The 17,149-nt window shown below is 35.4% G+C and overlaps 1 protein-coding gene across 3 annotated transcripts in view; it reads right to left on the minus strand.

The window, feature by feature from the left end:
* Positions 1–14,218, minus strand: part of LOC117109453 — a 24,117-nt gene extending 9,899 nt beyond the window's left edge. Inside the window, exons 1-2 of one of the 3 annotated variants that reach the window (XM_033251813.1) lie at positions 13,040–13,067; positions 12,829–12,919 (exon numbers count right to left, since the gene is read on the minus strand). In XM_033251813.1, coding sequence (XP_033107704.1) covers positions 12,829–12,852 — 24 coding nt within the window. In that variant the 5' untranslated portion in view covers positions 12,853–12,919; positions 13,040–13,067. Of the gene's footprint in view, positions 1–12,828; positions 12,920–13,039; positions 13,165–14,077 lie in introns of those variants that run through there. The other 2 variants (XM_033251815.1, XM_033251814.1) reach the window with 2 other exon arrangements.
* Positions 14,219–17,149: the final 2,931 nt, after the last annotated feature.

Here is a 17,149-nt window from a genome sequence, read left to right on the forward strand (position 1 = left end):
ACCTTCGCCCACTTCGCCCAGGCGAAGGTCAGGGTGAGAAATCAAAATAAAATGTTGACCATTTTTTCCAACAATCATACTTACTTTCCATGACACTTATTTTAACAATACCATTAGGAAAATGATTAAACCCACGCTATCCTATACCTTACACATTTACACTGATACCAGAGAGAGGCACATTCCCAATATCTTATGGTCTTCCACTTCTAGTGCATGGTATATGCATAGCAAACGTTATGTAACCACTAATAATACTCAGGTCCAGTCTTGGCGTAGGTATGGGTAGTGCAGTATTGGGGGCTCGTTTAATAGGTCTAATCTGGTCTAATGATCTAAAAATATAACTTAAAAAAATCCTATTTAAACTTTAAAAGGACCCTTCAATAATATTAGGTTTTAGAGGCTATAATATTGATTATATTCATTACAATTTACCTATTACCAATTTCCCACATGCTGCAAGTAAAAAAACCGCCAACAAAACAAGCTCTTATATACGATGCACTAATGTACTTTTTGAAATCACATTTCTAAAGCAATAAAATATCGTCACGCACATTTGTGTTTGTGGTATTTTGAAGTTGGTTCAACTATTATTGTGTACGTTTTTAAACACTTCAGGTCATCATAACTTCACGAATACATTTTATATTCACTTCACTGCAAGTAGGTTGATGAATGTTGTATTATTGAATGGTAATTGTTATTATCGTGATGGAATAGACAATACCTGGATTTGCGTCAGGAGAATCTATATGTATTTTGCCCAACCTGTCGTGAATATGTATTGAATAGGCCTACTCAGTGCGTGATGCACTAATATACTTTTTGAAATCACATTTCTAAAGCAATGAAATATCGTCACGCACATTTGTGTTTCTGGTATTTTAAAGTTGGTTCAACTATTATTGTGTACGTTTTTAAACAATTCAGATCATCATAATTCACGAATACATTTTAGATTCACTTCACTGCAAGTAGGTTGATGAATGTTGTATTATTGAATGGTAATTGTTATTATCGTGATGGAATAGACAATACCTGGATTTCCGTCAGGAGAATCAATTAGGGGGCCTATATGTATTTTGCCCAACCTGTGTGAATATGTATTGAATAGGCCTACTCAGTGCATGATGCACTAATATACTTTTTGAAATCACATTTCTGAAGCAATAAAATATCGTCACGCACATTTGTATCTGTGGTATTTGAAAGTTGGTTCAACTATTATTGTGTACGATTTTAAACACTTCAGATCATCATAACTTCATAAATACATTTTAGATTCACTTCACTGCAAGTAGGTCGAGATGACTGTTCTATTATTAAATGGTAATTGTTATTATCGTGATGGAATAAACAATACCTGGATTTACGTCAGGAGAATAAATTAGGGGGGCCTATATGTGTAATTTTGCCCAACTTGTCGTGAAAATGTACTGAATAATCAGTGCGTGTGAAAGTTGTTCTCCAGTGGGACTTCGAGCACAAGTAGCGGCGAGTACTACGGTATTTTTACAAGTGTTTTCAGACGCACTAAGTAGGCCTATTCAGTAGGCCTACATTTCACGACCGGTTGGACAAAATTCCACCTATACATGTTCTATTGATGTTATCAATATTATAATATATCATAGATTCATGAAATGCCTAATAGGCCCTAAGCGATAACATATAGGCCTATATAACTTGACCATAGTTTGTTCTCAATATTCTTGAATCTTTTAAACAAAATACTTTTTTAGATATTTCTGAAATGCTGTATCTGTTTTAAAATATCTCAGAATGTATGAGCATTAAGAGTTTCGCCTGAGTAGACCCCACTAAAGGCTCAGTGTCTCTAGGTCCGATCAGGTGCATTTTTACCAATTTTACCTAGGGCCCGGCAGTTATCTATGCCATACCAACCGTCACGCATCGTGCGGGACAGTCCCACGTTAAGTTTCAAAGTGATTTTGGATGAAACACGCATTTTGTAGAAGCACATGCTAGATCATAAATGTGTCACGAATTTAGCACTTGCGTGATAACGAATTATCACAAATTCAGGGGAAAACATATTTAAAATTAGAAGAAATTGGTTTTATCAAAAATATAAAAACGGTCATACAGTAACTTGAGTCATTAGAGAGCTTTCATTATCTCGTTGGAGAATCAATTCACAGACAAAGTTTCTCCTTTCTGACCAAAACAACCCAGCCAATCACGCACTTGTAGAATCTGTCGCGAGCAGTCTTGCGAATTTATTGTTACAGCCAACCGTTAATTATGTGACTGGAACCCGAACTTCCACAGGGGTTACATAATAAGCAGTATACCTTATATACTCGCGTATGTCCTACAAGGTGACCCGTGGGACGACCCCGAGTTTAGGAGATTTTTGGTTGATATTTGTATGTATGACTAATTCCCAATTTTGTGTGGGCCTGATACTGCATCTAACTGGATAAATGGAGCCAAATGCAAGGGTAATCTTCCAAATAATAACATTTTATGAGTTTTTAAATCTTTACCATCAAAATCGTATTTTTTCGTATTTAAAATTGCTTTCATTCATACAACATTTAGTTGCTTCACTACAGTAGTAAGTTCGCGTGTTACGGACGATCCGCACATAAGACGAACATGATTATACAAATCTAAAATATGAATGTCGTGCGTATAAGACGACCCCCTTTTTTTCGATCGTAATTTGCTATTTTAAGCCACGTCCTATTATACGCGAGTATATACGATTTGTTTTAAAACCCTAGGTAACCTGAGCGTTAGTCATACAGTGGCGGATTCAAGGGGGAAATTTTCCATGGAGAGGACCCCACCCCCTTTCATTTTAGGTGTTTTTGGAAACGTTTTGAACCCCCTTTTTCAAATCCTGGATCCGCCCAAACTGTGAACTTGGAAGCTGCAAATGCAGAAAGAATGGATTAAGATGTACCGAGTTGTGTGGTTGCCAGGGAAAATGTTAGACAAGACCTTACAAGTAGTCTTTGCTAATCTATGTAAACATTGAACATATGTTTATGTTTATTTGCTTAGAAATAACATGTGAAACTATGAGAATGTGTATATGTAATAGAGATACAGCATAATTATGTTATTTTCGTAGTCATTAATAGAGTTCACAGATGGTTGATCAATTGGTGCACACTTTATTCCATTAACGCAAATTACAATGACTTTGTCTCCCAAATCAAAAATCATAAGTGAGGTTGTATCCAAAATGTTTCTTGTGACCAATAATTACACCATATATACTGCATGTAGTAAAGGTGTTATAAAAGAATAAGCCTTGAAACCATGTATTTGGTGGCCATCTTTGAATTCAAAAGAGCCAACATTTATTCAGTCAGTATTTGTAATTGCATATATTTGTTTAATAAACCCGATAACATTAACCGTAATTGAGGCTCCACAAGTTCAGATATGCGTTGTAATGCAATTTAATGGCAGCCATCTTGGAATTCAAAATGGCCACCATGCAATCGAAATGTAAGTTATACCAATGTTTGTTGACCCAATAATATATACTTTGCCCCCAAAATCAGAACACTTTAGGTGCCTTTCAGCTGAGATATACCTAAAAAGGGAAAATTTGGGGTCCACCATTTTGAAATCCAAAATAGCCGCTTTCCCCTGACCAAATTTTGGGCAACCCTTCAATTCCATGTTGTTGATACCCCAATGAATAACTGTGCCAAGTTTTGAATGTTATCACAATTTGAAGGATTGGTTCGCTTAACAGGCCTACAATAGGTGTAGACAATAATTTTGTGCTTCTGGACCAAGTGGTTGAGGAGTTATGACCATCATATTATATTGGATAAAGGTCAGTAACCTTTGACCTGGAATATTTATCTAGCGCAGCTACTAGAAGGTGGCAAAATTACTTAATTGATCTCAAAAACCTAGGTGTAGCCACTATTTTTGTGCATCTAGACAAACTGGTCGAGTTATGACGATCATAGTTGTATAAAGGTCACTGACCTTTGACCATAAATATTTAGTCAACGCATCTACTAGAAGGCGGTTAAATGTTTCCATAAATGTTGAAAGTGTAGACACAATTTTCGTGCTTTGAGACCAAGTAGTTGAGGATTTATGACCCGGAACTTGCTATATAAAGGCTATACTGACCTTTGACACTGAATATTTGGTCAACGCAGCTACTCTAAGGCGTCAAAAATTTCTCATAATTGAGGAGTTATGACCATCAATGTTGTATAAAGGTAATTGACCTTTGACCCTGAATATATTTGGTCAACGCAGCTACTAGAAGGTGGCAAAGAAATTTAAATAAATTTTGATCCCAAAAACCTAGGTGTAGCCACTATTTTTGTGCATCTAGGTAAACTGGTTGAGGAGTTATGACGATCATGTTGTATAAAGGTCACTGACCTTTGACCCTAAATTTTTAGTCAACACCGCTACTAGAAGGCGGTAAAAATGTTTCCATAAATGTTGACCCCAACAATCTAAGTGTAGACACAATTTTCGTGCTTTGAGACGAAGTAATTAAGGATTTATGACCCGAAACATGCTATATAAAAGCTATTCTGACCTTTGACCCTGAATATTTGGTCAACGATGCTACTATATGGCGTAAAAAATTTCCCATAATTGTTGTCCCGAAAATTCTCGGTGTAGACACTATTTTTGAGCTTTTAGAGCAAGTAGTTGAAGAGTTACGACCTGGAACATGCTGCATACAGGTAATTGACCTTTGACCCTGAATATTTTGTAAACGCAACTATAAAAAGGTGGCAAAAATGTGTTCATGACTTTTCAAATATAGGCCTACAAGAATATGCAAACAGTCCTTTTATTAGAGTTTGTTTAAGGTTAAATAGGATTTTTGTCACATTTAGCCTGTACTAGAGTAGATTGTTCGTTTCTTGCGAGTATGCTGTTCGTTTCTATGAGTAGGTTGTTTGTTTCTGCAAGTTGTTCGTTTCTGCGAGTAGGTTGTTCGTTTGTAACAGTATTTTTGGCGGCGATTGTCTTCCATACTCACACATAGAGATAAACTTTAAATCGAGTCTTGTGGTACGAGCGTCTCGTCTGTGGTCTAAACGGTATGACGCTCGCCGAAATAGCAAAAAATTGCGGGTTCGATTCTCTCCAGAGACCTCTTTTTCATACAAACAGGACTGTATTAATATCTATTTGATGTAACAGTACATTATCTGCAGTGTTCCCAGAGTGCTACGCAGCAAAATCCTGATTTGAATATTATTTCCTATGATTTACCAGCTGCTACCTCTAAGCCAATACCGGTACGTAGCTTAAAAATAAGTCCATCAAGATGAAGGGAGAGAAACTACACTTTTTTTTTTATAAGAACTAGTAAAATTTTGCTCAGGCTCAGTGTTCTTATTTTTTGGCCATTTCAGGCTCAAAATGTTCTTATTTTGTTCTTATTTTACACACTTTTCCAAAATAACAAATTATTATTGTACAGCAGTCACTGTATGTAGGTAAAAAGTGGTCCCGGAAAAAGTGGTCCTTGAAAAAAAGGCCCCTGAAAAAATGGCCAGAGAAAAAATGCCACGGTAAAAATGGGTAGATATGTGTTTTGGTTTTTTAAAATTTTTTTAAATATAAAAATCTCTTTAGACATTTTACCTCAGCCTCAATTTGTTCTTATATTGTTCTTAATTTTTAAGCAGTTTCAGCCTCAGTGTTCTATAAAATGTGTTCTAATAAAAAAAAAAAAGTGGTCTGCAATCCGTAATAATCGTACGGGCCTCTGTGGTGTAAATGGCATGACGCTCGCGTCATACCAGTGTTTAAGTTTTGTAGATTGAATTTGGTTTTTTATAGCTTCGCCTGTTTTATATGCATTTTATTTACCAGTTCTTGAATTTTGATGTTTTTATTTACAATATACCAACAGTACCACGAATTTGGCGTGAGACTCACGCAATTGGGATTTGTCTCACCCTCACGCTAGGACTAAAGTCTCACGCTTAAATGTCATTCAATTCAATTCTTTTATTTCAGACAATTGATACCCATATAATACAAAAAAAAAACAAGACAAGAGAAAACGATTAATCAACTGACTGAACTGCGCACACGAAAATTGCCTATAGGCATATTATAAAATACATGTGTACTGTTTTTACACATAAAATGTGGACCCACATTAAAAAAAATGACTCAGCTTATATAAGCTAATAATGTGGACCCATCTTTTAAAATGTGAACATGTGTGGACCAATTGATACCAATTCAGACAATTGATACCCATATAATACAAAAAAAAAAAAAAAAAAAAAAAGAGAAAAGACAAAGAGAAAAAGATCAATCAACTGACTGAACTGCGCACACGACAATTGCCTATAGGATTATAAAATACATGTATACTATTTTTACACATAAAATCTATTGTGGACCCACATTAAAAAAGTGAACCCAATTTATGTGTGGACCATTTGAAAAATTGGGACTTATTGTAGACATAAAATCTAAAGTGGACCCACCATATGCTTACTATTTTTTCTTCAAGTTAAAAAAAAAATTAAAGAAAAATTAAGCGGGACTCCAGTTCCAGTAGCTGACATTGAGTACCAAGTATCACGCATTTGGCGTGAGACATTTGGGATCTGTCTCACCATCTCACGCTTAAGAACCAAAATCGCACGCATAAAAATGTAACGCCTATATTTATACTATTTGCGGCCTTTGCAACCCTGTTAATAAAACTTCTATCACCATAACCAACTAGCTGCACTCACTGTAGATATGTCGTTTATTTGTCGGATATAAGAGGGACCAGTGGCGTATACTAGGTCCGGTGACCCTTTTCCGTTCCCAGTTGCCGATTCCTGGGTTTTAGATGTGTTTTAAAATCATGTTTGCCATTTAATATATTATAAACGACGAAAAAATGATGACATCAGTAGCGGATCTAGTGAGAATTTGAAATAGAGGGCCAGGCAAGGACTTTCACAGATGGAGGGTCTGTACCATCTCAGCCCCCACCATGGTTGGGGCTGAGGTACGTAAGAAAATATATGATATGGCCGGAAATGGCTCACAGACTTGATTTGAATATCATTCTCTTTTTATCTCTACTGTTTTCCAGGGGCGGCGCCAGAATTCCCTGACGAGGGGTCCAAGCTCCTTGAAAAGTGGTCCACGCCCCCACCCCAAAAGCCTAGCGCCCCCCCCCCCTCCGTTTGGGGGGAAAATTTAAAATTTTTCGGGGAATTTATCGCAATAGAATACAACACCTCGCACATACGATAGCACTGCTGGCACTAAACATTTTTTTTTTATATCTAAAATGTTGATAGCTTAGTAAGGCATGCTTGAATTGTACTTTCAGAGCTCGAGATTTGATTTTCCCTGATCGAAATAACACTATTACCTAGGAGGTCAAACACTAATACTAGCGAAGCAATTTCGTTTCCGTTTTTGATGAAGAGACTCCCATAATATTGACCACGATGTGTCATTGCTTCGGTGGTTGTGAATTTAAAAATTAAAAGGTCTATTTGTTTTTACATTTGGCTGTAAAACTTTGTGATAGAGATAATATTTTAAGCTACTGATACATAATGTCAAATGCAAACGAGAATAGGGGAGAGAGAGCGAATAGCATAGCGCGCCCTCTAAAATATACCTTTCTGAATCTTCGACTGTCTCTGGCTGCTCGATCATCGACTCCGCCTCCGTACGGTGGTGGATACCTTGTTATAAAGGCAACACTTTAGATTCAATATTTACCTTGCTTTCCTTTAGACAAAGTGATAGGCGTCGCTTCATCATTTTCAAGTGAATTACCAGTATCCAGCAGCAGGTAATTATACGTATTTTAAAAAAATAAACCATATAGATTTCACGTAATTAATTAGACAACGATTACTTTCGGAAATACCACTAACGGAGGCCTCCTCGGAAGCAATCAGTTGTTATACACCATCCGGGATGGACTGCTCGGCTTCCGCCGACGTATGCTTGGCACGCTGTCGCTAGGCCCTAGCGTACGACATTGGACAGATGGCCCATTATTTCGTCTACAGCATTTTTTTCGCTTGATGACTGTCTTAGCTTGGTATTGATTTATCTTCAGACAATAAACTTGCATGTTCAGTTTTTTGTTTTACTGTAACTTTATTATGTCGATGTGTTGCCAGCAGAGCCTCACTCATCGCAGCCAGCCAGGGAGGGTGTGTAGGCCTAAAATAGAGGCTTAGGTCTATCCCACCGGTGCTACTGTATTTACTGTACATTTCAACTAGGCTAGGCCTATGTACTGTGTTTATTTTTACTTTAATTTTTTTTGGTATTTTGATGTCTTTTATATAATTGTGTAGGCCTATGTAGGTCTCCCTCCAATTAAAGACCACTATTGGAGACTGGTGTTTCCATGGTCTTAAGCAGCTTTGGCCTATAATTAGGACAATAAAAATAAAAGACATTTGTTGATTTGGGACCACAGAAAAGTGGTCTTTAATTGGAGGTGCCTTAAATTGTCTGTAAACGATGCGGTGATGGTGTGGTGGTGTATTTTCTTGTAGCTTAATGTTCACGGAAATGTTGGTTCCTTCCTCCTGTAGCGCCTTGAGCACTACTGAAGTGGATTTGTGCACTTTACTGTATACATTATTATTATTATTATTTATTGGGAGGGGTCTTTAATTATAAGGAGACCTTTATTTGACTGAATTATATTGTAAATTTCAATAATTTGCAATTTATCTTAGTGTCTTTTATGTACAGTAGCACTAAGTATACAATATTTTATTATTTTAGCGGCATACAGTATATAGAGAGAGGATGGGTACTGTAGGAAGTGATTAAATTTTTAATTAAAATGCTATGCAAAAAAGGTCTGTATATTTCATTATTGAAATTGCTTGAATTTAATATAACAACAGAAGTAAGAAAAATAATAACGGTATTTAAAGAAAAGGGTAGTCAAGAGCACATGGCTTAAAATGGCAAATTACGATAAAAAAAAACAGGGGGGTCGTCTTATACACACACCATACAAATTTTAGCTTTATTAAATCATGTTTGTCTTATGTGCGGACCATTGTACAGTGACATGCAAGTTTACTACTGAAATGAAGCTACTGAATGTTAGTATGAATGAACGCGATTTTAAATACGGGGAAATAAGATTTTGATGAACATTTAATAGAAACTTATAAAATGGTATGAAATATTATGGAAGATTAGCCTTACATTTGGCTCAGTTTTTAGCTAGCTACAGTACAGTAGATGGAGTATCAAGTCCATAAAAAGCAAAAAAAAAGTAATGAAACATATACGCCCACGATACAAAAATCTTCCAAAAACCTTCTTAAACTCAGGGGTCGTATACACGGGTCGCCTATGCTAGTATATACAGTATGGGAGTCTTTATATGATGATTGAATTTGCATTTAGTTAGGATTGCTATAGGTTTGCTGTACTCCAAAATGACTGTTTCTACCAGAATATCTGTGCTGCCAGCCATCAAAAGAAAGTTAAACTGTTAAACTTAAAGTCACCGAAACGGGAAGCCCGACCAAATAATACACGGAGGAGGACTTTAAATTTCAATGCCAAATTTTACTTTGTGGTACCACTTTAATGCTGTCATTAATTCAGGAAACGGTTCTTAACGCTTAGTTACACTTGCACAAAGCAAGGAAAGCTAATACCAGTCGCCAACAACAATTCCCATGGGTGCAAAAAACGTGACACGAGCATACAGTATACTGTACTTCCTTTTATTTATTCAACTTTTTCACATTCAAATCAAAGATCTTATAATTAGAAGATAGCGTTCTCCTCGATTTCTGTTTACAAATTCTGTAATAACACATTGTAGTGCACCCTCTTTAAATTGCAATTACTTTTGAACTTTGACATTTATGATCTATGCGCAAATCTGGAACAACATCCATGCCATGGTTACAACTACAATAGGACGCCCTCTCTCAATTACAATTACTTCCTTTTGCTTTTAATACTGTTACGCGTAGAATCGCAGAGAGCGCTATCTTGTAGTTATAAGATCTTTGATTCAAATATACTACAATAAAAGATATAGAAATAATTAAAATGGAGTAAATTACAGAAAAGCATGTGAACGGAAAAAAGCAGGTGCAGGTTCTACCAAAAAGTTCCTCCTGAAAAAAATATAAATTTATGGTAAACTTTAAACTGACTCACATTTTAATATAGTAGCGGCAGTTTGCTACAGCGGTTGAGGTTTGGGCTTTCAATCGTAAGGTTGGGGTTTATCGATTCTCCGCTGTGCAGATTCGCAAGTGTCCTTGGGCAAGGCACTTTAGCTACATTGCTTCAGTCCACCCAGCTGTACAACGGGACTAACCTGCGACGGACTAGTGTCCCGTCCAGGGGGAGTACAACTCTCATCCGCTTCACACTACAGAAACTGGGGATAAGCTCCAGCCCTATGAGCCACAGTGGCTCGGAAAGGATTTAGTAGTTTACATTTTAACATACAAAGGAAACGATAAAAAGTGAATGATGTTATATTTTAATATGCACATCTTTGGTTTGAAGAAGTTCAAGCATGGAAAGTGTCAATGACCAAAGTGCTAGACAGAAAACACTTGTGCAAAATCATATGAAAATGGTATAGAAGAAAAGAAAATTCTGAACAAAAATAATGGCTCAAAAATACTGAGTGATACTCTACAAATGTGTTACGGTACTTGAAATTGTCACCTTAAGTAGTATGTAGGCTGTTTGAAAATGTTATACAGGTATATTATACAGTACTCTAGTTTAAGTTAATAAATATATAGTTCTGTATCTCAAGCTTTATGTCATTGTGTTCGAAAGCATATCTTTTGTTGTACTGTAAGCAATAATTGTCGCTGAATTGTCAACCTACTTTTTCAATATAATACGGTTCTTAAATCCCACTGTAGTCATTTGAAATAGTTATTAGAATATTGAATCATTCATCACATACTATCCTGAATACATTATTCATATTTATATAGTTTTTTTTCTATTTCAAAATGCTTAAAAATCTGAGTTTCTTTTACAGATTTTGTCGATCCAATTTAAATCAAAATTTGATTGCCTCAAACACTGTAATCCTCAGTGCACATTTTTGTACTGTATGATAAAATTTGGTCTAAATAATGACCATACAGTAAATGAATTTTATAGAGGGCAATGTTTATTCGTAAGTAACAGGCGAATGAGTAATGCAGGTGCATTTCATCTACTGTACCAAATTCAAATTGAAATCGTTTGCAATTGGTATAGTACAACTCATAGTGTTTGCAGGAAGCTGTTGGTCATGTTAAATGCCCCTTGAAACAGTGTACCAAGATACCATGACCCTTCAATTTGTTTTAACCATTTATTTTCATCCAAAAGCTAATACAATGTAAAACAAGCTTCGATGGTGACTAAAACCTAGAAGAAAATTTTTCTCAGCTAGCTCTGGAACTGAATTAACAATAACAAAAAAAAATGATATTAGAAGAAGCAGAAGTAGAACCTAAACATTAGGGAGTTTTTGATTGCGCAACACAGTAGAAAATGGAATGAAATGACGTCACTAATATTTCATCTGCGCATTTGAAACAGGGTTCGAATTTCCTTAAAATGCTCCATCAGCAAGAAGTTGCTGTAGGCTCTGGCTTTACTGCAGCAATTTATTCTTCTTCTACAGCAACAATCAACAGTTTTTAGGCTTAGGCCTATCCGTTGCTAGGCCTAAGCCTGGGTTAAGCGGCTTGACAGCTAAAAGCTTGCTGTCGAGCCTGGGATTTACAACAGCAGTGGAAGGCCCTTTCTACAGCAGTTGCTGTCGGTGCTGTCAGGAAATTCGAACTCTGGTGAGAACTTTTGGCCAATTCTTCGTTGTGCAGAGAACGTAGGGCAGTCTCGCATGAGTAAATCCATTATTGTAGAGTCACATCGTTGTGCAAATCTAATGTTTCTTAATAACACAAAAGTATAAGAACTATATTTGGACGTAAATTGTTTCTTAAGTTCCTTCTTGATATTGATAAGATATCAAAAATTCCTAGGAAGCTACATTCAATAGGATCTTGATAACTAACAGAAACCCCTTCAGCCATATTTTGGGATTTACTGTAGTCTTGTTTATGTGTTTATAAGGGTTAATTTTAATTGGCAAGGAAAACATTTCCTACAGTAGTTTTAATTGCCAATGAAAAGCTAATAATGTACATTAAACATATTGTGAATGATACATGATGGTTCCGTGTTTACATAATAAAGAGTTAATTTCAGTTGGCAAGGAAACATTTCTGGTTTTTAATTACCAATGGAAAGCTAATAATTTATATTCAAATAAACAAATAAAGCAATAAAACATATTAACTTTTGTTTAAACAGCTTAAACAGTATTAGCACTCATTCAAAATGCATAAAAGGTAGAGATGTGCAAGGCCTTCACTCATGATTAAATTTGATGGCATAAATATTAAACAATTATTGAATGCAATTAAAGTTTTGAGGATGCTGTTTTAATAAGGACCCGAAGAAGACATTTTTTCTATTAAAGAAAATAATGGCTGCTAGAAGGTCAAAATTATCAATTAGTGTCCAAAATATCTTTACAATATTTTCTATAGTCAAGTGCCATGTTATCTTGACTAGGCCTAGTCTAAAGGTCTAGGCAAGCTCTATCTGTGTTCTCTGGCAACACTTGTTAGGTTTAGGCCAGCATAGGGCTACTCTAACAGCATACTGTATGAAAAGCATAATAAACCGCGCACAGATTGTTGCATTTAGCCCATCATAGGCTAGGCCTCTGTCTAGTTTTTTTAGCAATGATTTTACCTAACCTGGCATGGTAGTATTATACTTTACCTCCTCGTACAGTATGCCCACCATCGGTCACTATCCATTAGCAACAGGAACTATTGCTGTAGTGACTGTCGCTATCTCAGTGTACTAGGCACTAGTGAAAAATATTTCCATCTTTGGTTAGACAGCACGATTGACGTTAATAATCAATCATTTCTTAATTGTTCACAACATTTGTTAAAATATCTGTTTGGCAAAAAGAAAAATGACTTACTTTGTTGCGTTTCAGCTGGGAGCTACGATAGGTACATGTTTTAGTTACAATGTATCGTTATCATTCTTGTGGCGTAATGTATATTTACAACAATTTCATAAATCATACTTCCTTGTAAATAAAATTCAAATAAAGAGAATTGTCATTGCAAAAGTTCTTGAACCCTGTCTCTTATACACATCTAGATGTGTATAAGAGACAGGGTTACAACTACAGTAGGACGCCCTCTCTCAATTACAATTACTTCCTTTTGCTTTTAATACTGTTGCGCGTAGAATCGCAGAGAGTAGTAATCGCAGAGAGTAGTAATGTAGTAGTTATAAGATCTTTGATTCAAATATACTACAATAAAAGATATAGAAATAATTAAAATGGAGTAAATTACAGAGAAGCATGTGAACGGAAAGAAACAGGTGCCGGTTCTACCAAAAAGTTCCTCCTGAAAAAAATATAAATTTATGGTAAACTTTAAACTGATTCACATTTTAATATAGTAGCGGCAGTTTGCTACAGCGGTTGAGGTTTGGGCTTTCAATCGTAAGGTTGGGGTTTATCGATTCTCCGCTGTGCAGATTCGCAAGTGTCCTTGGGCAAGGCACTTTAGCTACATTGCTTCAGTCCACCCAGCTGTACAACGGGACTAACCTGCGACGGACTAGTGTCCCGTCCAGGGGGAGTACAACTCTCATCCGCTTCACACTACAGAAACTGGGGATAAGCTCCAGCCCTATGAGCCCCACATCATAGGCTAGGCCTCTGTCTAGTTTTTTTAGCAATGATTTTACCTAACCTGGCATGGTAGTATTATACTGTACCTCCTCGTACAGTATGCCCATCATCCGTTAGCAACATGTCACTATCCGTTAGCAACAGGAACTATTGCTGTAGTGACTATCGCTATCTCAGTGTACTAGGCACTAGTGAAAAATATTTCCATCTTTGGTTAGACAGCACAATTGACGTATAATAATCAATAATTGCTTAATGGTTTACAACATTTGTTAAAATATCTGTTTGGCAAAAAGAAAAATGACTTACTTTGTTGCGTTTCAGCTGGGAGCTACGGAAGGTACACGTTTTAGTCACAATGTATCGTTATCATTATTCTTGTGGCGTAATGTATATTTACAACAATTTCATAAATCATACTTCCTTTTAAACAAAATTCAAATTAAGAGAATTGTCATTGCAAAAGTTCTTGAACCTTAAATTTTGACTGTTCTGCATGCATGTGTTGTCATATATCAGTATACTGTACACAAAAGAATGATAAAGGTTAAAAAAACAACAAAACACAAATGTGAAAAAGGGGAAACGTACGGGAAAATTCACAAAGAAGTTAAAATGCTGATGACAGGAAGTTAGTATGTAATATAGAAAATTTTTATTTATAAACCATTATCATTTCCAAAGTACATAGAACTTTGATTTGCGATGACACCCAAATAACTGGGTCCAAGAATAACTGGGTTTTGAGTGACATCAGGAAAGTTTGTTGAACCGTGTACAAGGTTTACTTCAAATTTACTGCGATTACAATATCCGACAATTATATAAGGTTTAATATTTAGAAAATAATCCCCAAGCATAGACATTTAATGGTATTAAAAACTATTGATTTTCATAAAGAAAATGCATTAGGGTTTAAAGTACAGTTTAGGAATTTAAAAGAATACGTACAGTATATGTAAAAAAACCTTTGAAGAAAGTTGAAAATTTTAGTTTATCTTATTTTAAATGCACCAGTACAATTAATTCATAATAGGGCCTACCGTACTGTTATTGTAAATAATTATACCTAAATATTTATAAAATGTATGCTTTTAATGGTATTGGTACACTAATTACAATTATACTTAGGATGGATTGACTTAAAATGGATCAAACTTGCTTTGATTACCAATTATCTCATGAGGCTGTAAAATTGTATAAGAAAATAAATCTTGCCCAAGAATTTTAATTAAGTGTCCTCGTCAACATGGCCATTTGGTCTGGAAGTGTATACAACTTATTCCTTTTAAATATATAGACTTGATAAGCACCTACAGTATATAACAACAAAGGTATGAGATTCAAGTTGGCATTTCAGATACTGCTAATTTCCAAAATGAATTACAAAAAGAAGAATTTCTTTAATCTATTTTGAAGTGTACAGTCATTGTAATACAACGCAGTGTGACCCAAATAATTACAAAATGCAATGTATACAGTTATGTGTAATGGTGTATATTTAGAGTAAATACAATGTAATGGTTGGTGTTAAAAATTGTCTATTGAGTATTCAAAAAGCATTTTTCTATTATACTGTAGTACTGTATTTTTTCTACTAATGTTAAAAAGAGAGGAAGTTTTTTTTCTCACTTTTTTCAATGCATGCAAGAAGTATGTACCTGTACCAGGAACGAGTTATTTGTACTGTACTGTATTCATATGGGACACTCTTATTAAAGGGACACCCCTATTCAAGGACTCTTTTGGATCCCAAAAGGTGTCTCGAGATTGTCCTGAAATGTCCCCTTGTTGAGAAGAGCTCTAGATTTTTTTTTTTTTTAACTTAATTTTTTCCCCATGCATAGGATGGACACATACTCATGTACTCTACCTGTACCTTGCATGTTATCTGTAGGCCTACAGTACTGTATTCATTTATTTATTTATTCTTTCTATATACTGAATGACACTTTCAGTGCTAAAGCATTGATTTCCAAAGTGGTTCGGTATTAGCAAATAAGAAAAATTAAACAATGAAAATAAAAAAAGTTAGGTACACCCTTATTAAAGGGACCCTCCTCACTCCCTTTTAAAGGATACTTTTGGGTCCCAAAGGTGTTTCAACATTTTCCTGAAATGTCTCCTTAATACAGATAGGTGTTTTGCTGTACTGTACTTTTAAATAGTTAATTAAAGAATCATGCATGCTACCTAAACATTTCTGTACGAATATAGTTCCACAATTAGATAATATTGTAGTTCTGGTGTTTTCAGTGATCAAATATTCTTCCCTTTTTTTTGTTGTCATTTTATTGCATATTTCCATTGTTCTGATTTTATGATAATAAATATTGAGAAAAATGTATGTTCCCATCAGGATTCAAACACAAGACTTTCCGATAACTGTTCGGTTACTCTACCAGCGTAGCTATGAGAACAAGTGGTATACTGCACACCCTTGGGTTTTCCTATTACGACACACAACAAATAATACAGTAGTAAATCACATGAAGTAACTTTTGGTATGAAGATACACCTTTACTGTACTCATGGTGATAATTAAAGATGGTTATTTTTATTACCACATAGAATAAACTACCTGAAAGACTTCATTAATATCACAAAATCAAATTAAGTTCAAATTATTCTACTTCTAATAAAAATGTTCTCATTTTAGTTAATTTTTTTTCTACTTACTGTATATAGGCCTATATCATTTACCTACCATATTACAGTATTTTATATACTTTAAATTTTCTCTTTCAATATGTCTCTGAAACAAGCTCAATTTATTTTTAGATACAAAATTTAATTGAAAACATGAACATGGTACAGTATGAACATTGGTAATAATCTTCTCAAACAAAATCCAAATTTCCACTTGAATTACAAGTCATTTAGGCATATAAAATAAACTGCCCTATAAATTTCAGTAAATTATAAGTGGTGTATAGAAAATGTGGGCTAGTGCAGAAATGGAAACGTGCAATCTTTCAAGAATTGTTCCGATGTTCAGCCACTGAAGCTGAATTGCTCTAGTTTATAGTAATGATGTCTTCCAGTGTAGTGCTTCGTTGTCAAAATTACAAAAACGAGCCTGATAGAACATGGAACCTGGAAGCAGTTTGGCGCAGCAGGAACTGATTTGTCTCCCAACCTCGAGGTAGGGGTTTCAATCCCTCGCTATCCACTTCCCTTGCGTCCTTGAGCAAAGGCACTTGACTTTATCTGCGTTGCTTCTCTCCACCCAGAAATATAAATTGGTACCTGACAGAGTTGCCTGCTTCTGCGCCAATGGAGTCAGCAACACTTGGTATGTGGGCCCAATGACCAGGGAAAACAAATCACTTCATAACGTACAGGTAAAGGAGAAGTCGCTATATAAGTATAAGTAACAGA

This window comes from Anneissia japonica, unplaced genomic scaffold (assembly GCF_011630105.1).
Source record: "Anneissia japonica isolate Jap-2015-1 unplaced genomic scaffold, ASM1163010v1 scaffold287719_len1884721_cov185, whole genome shotgun sequence".
Lineage (NCBI taxonomy): Eukaryota > Metazoa > Echinodermata > Crinoidea > Comatulida > Comatulidae > Anneissia > Anneissia japonica.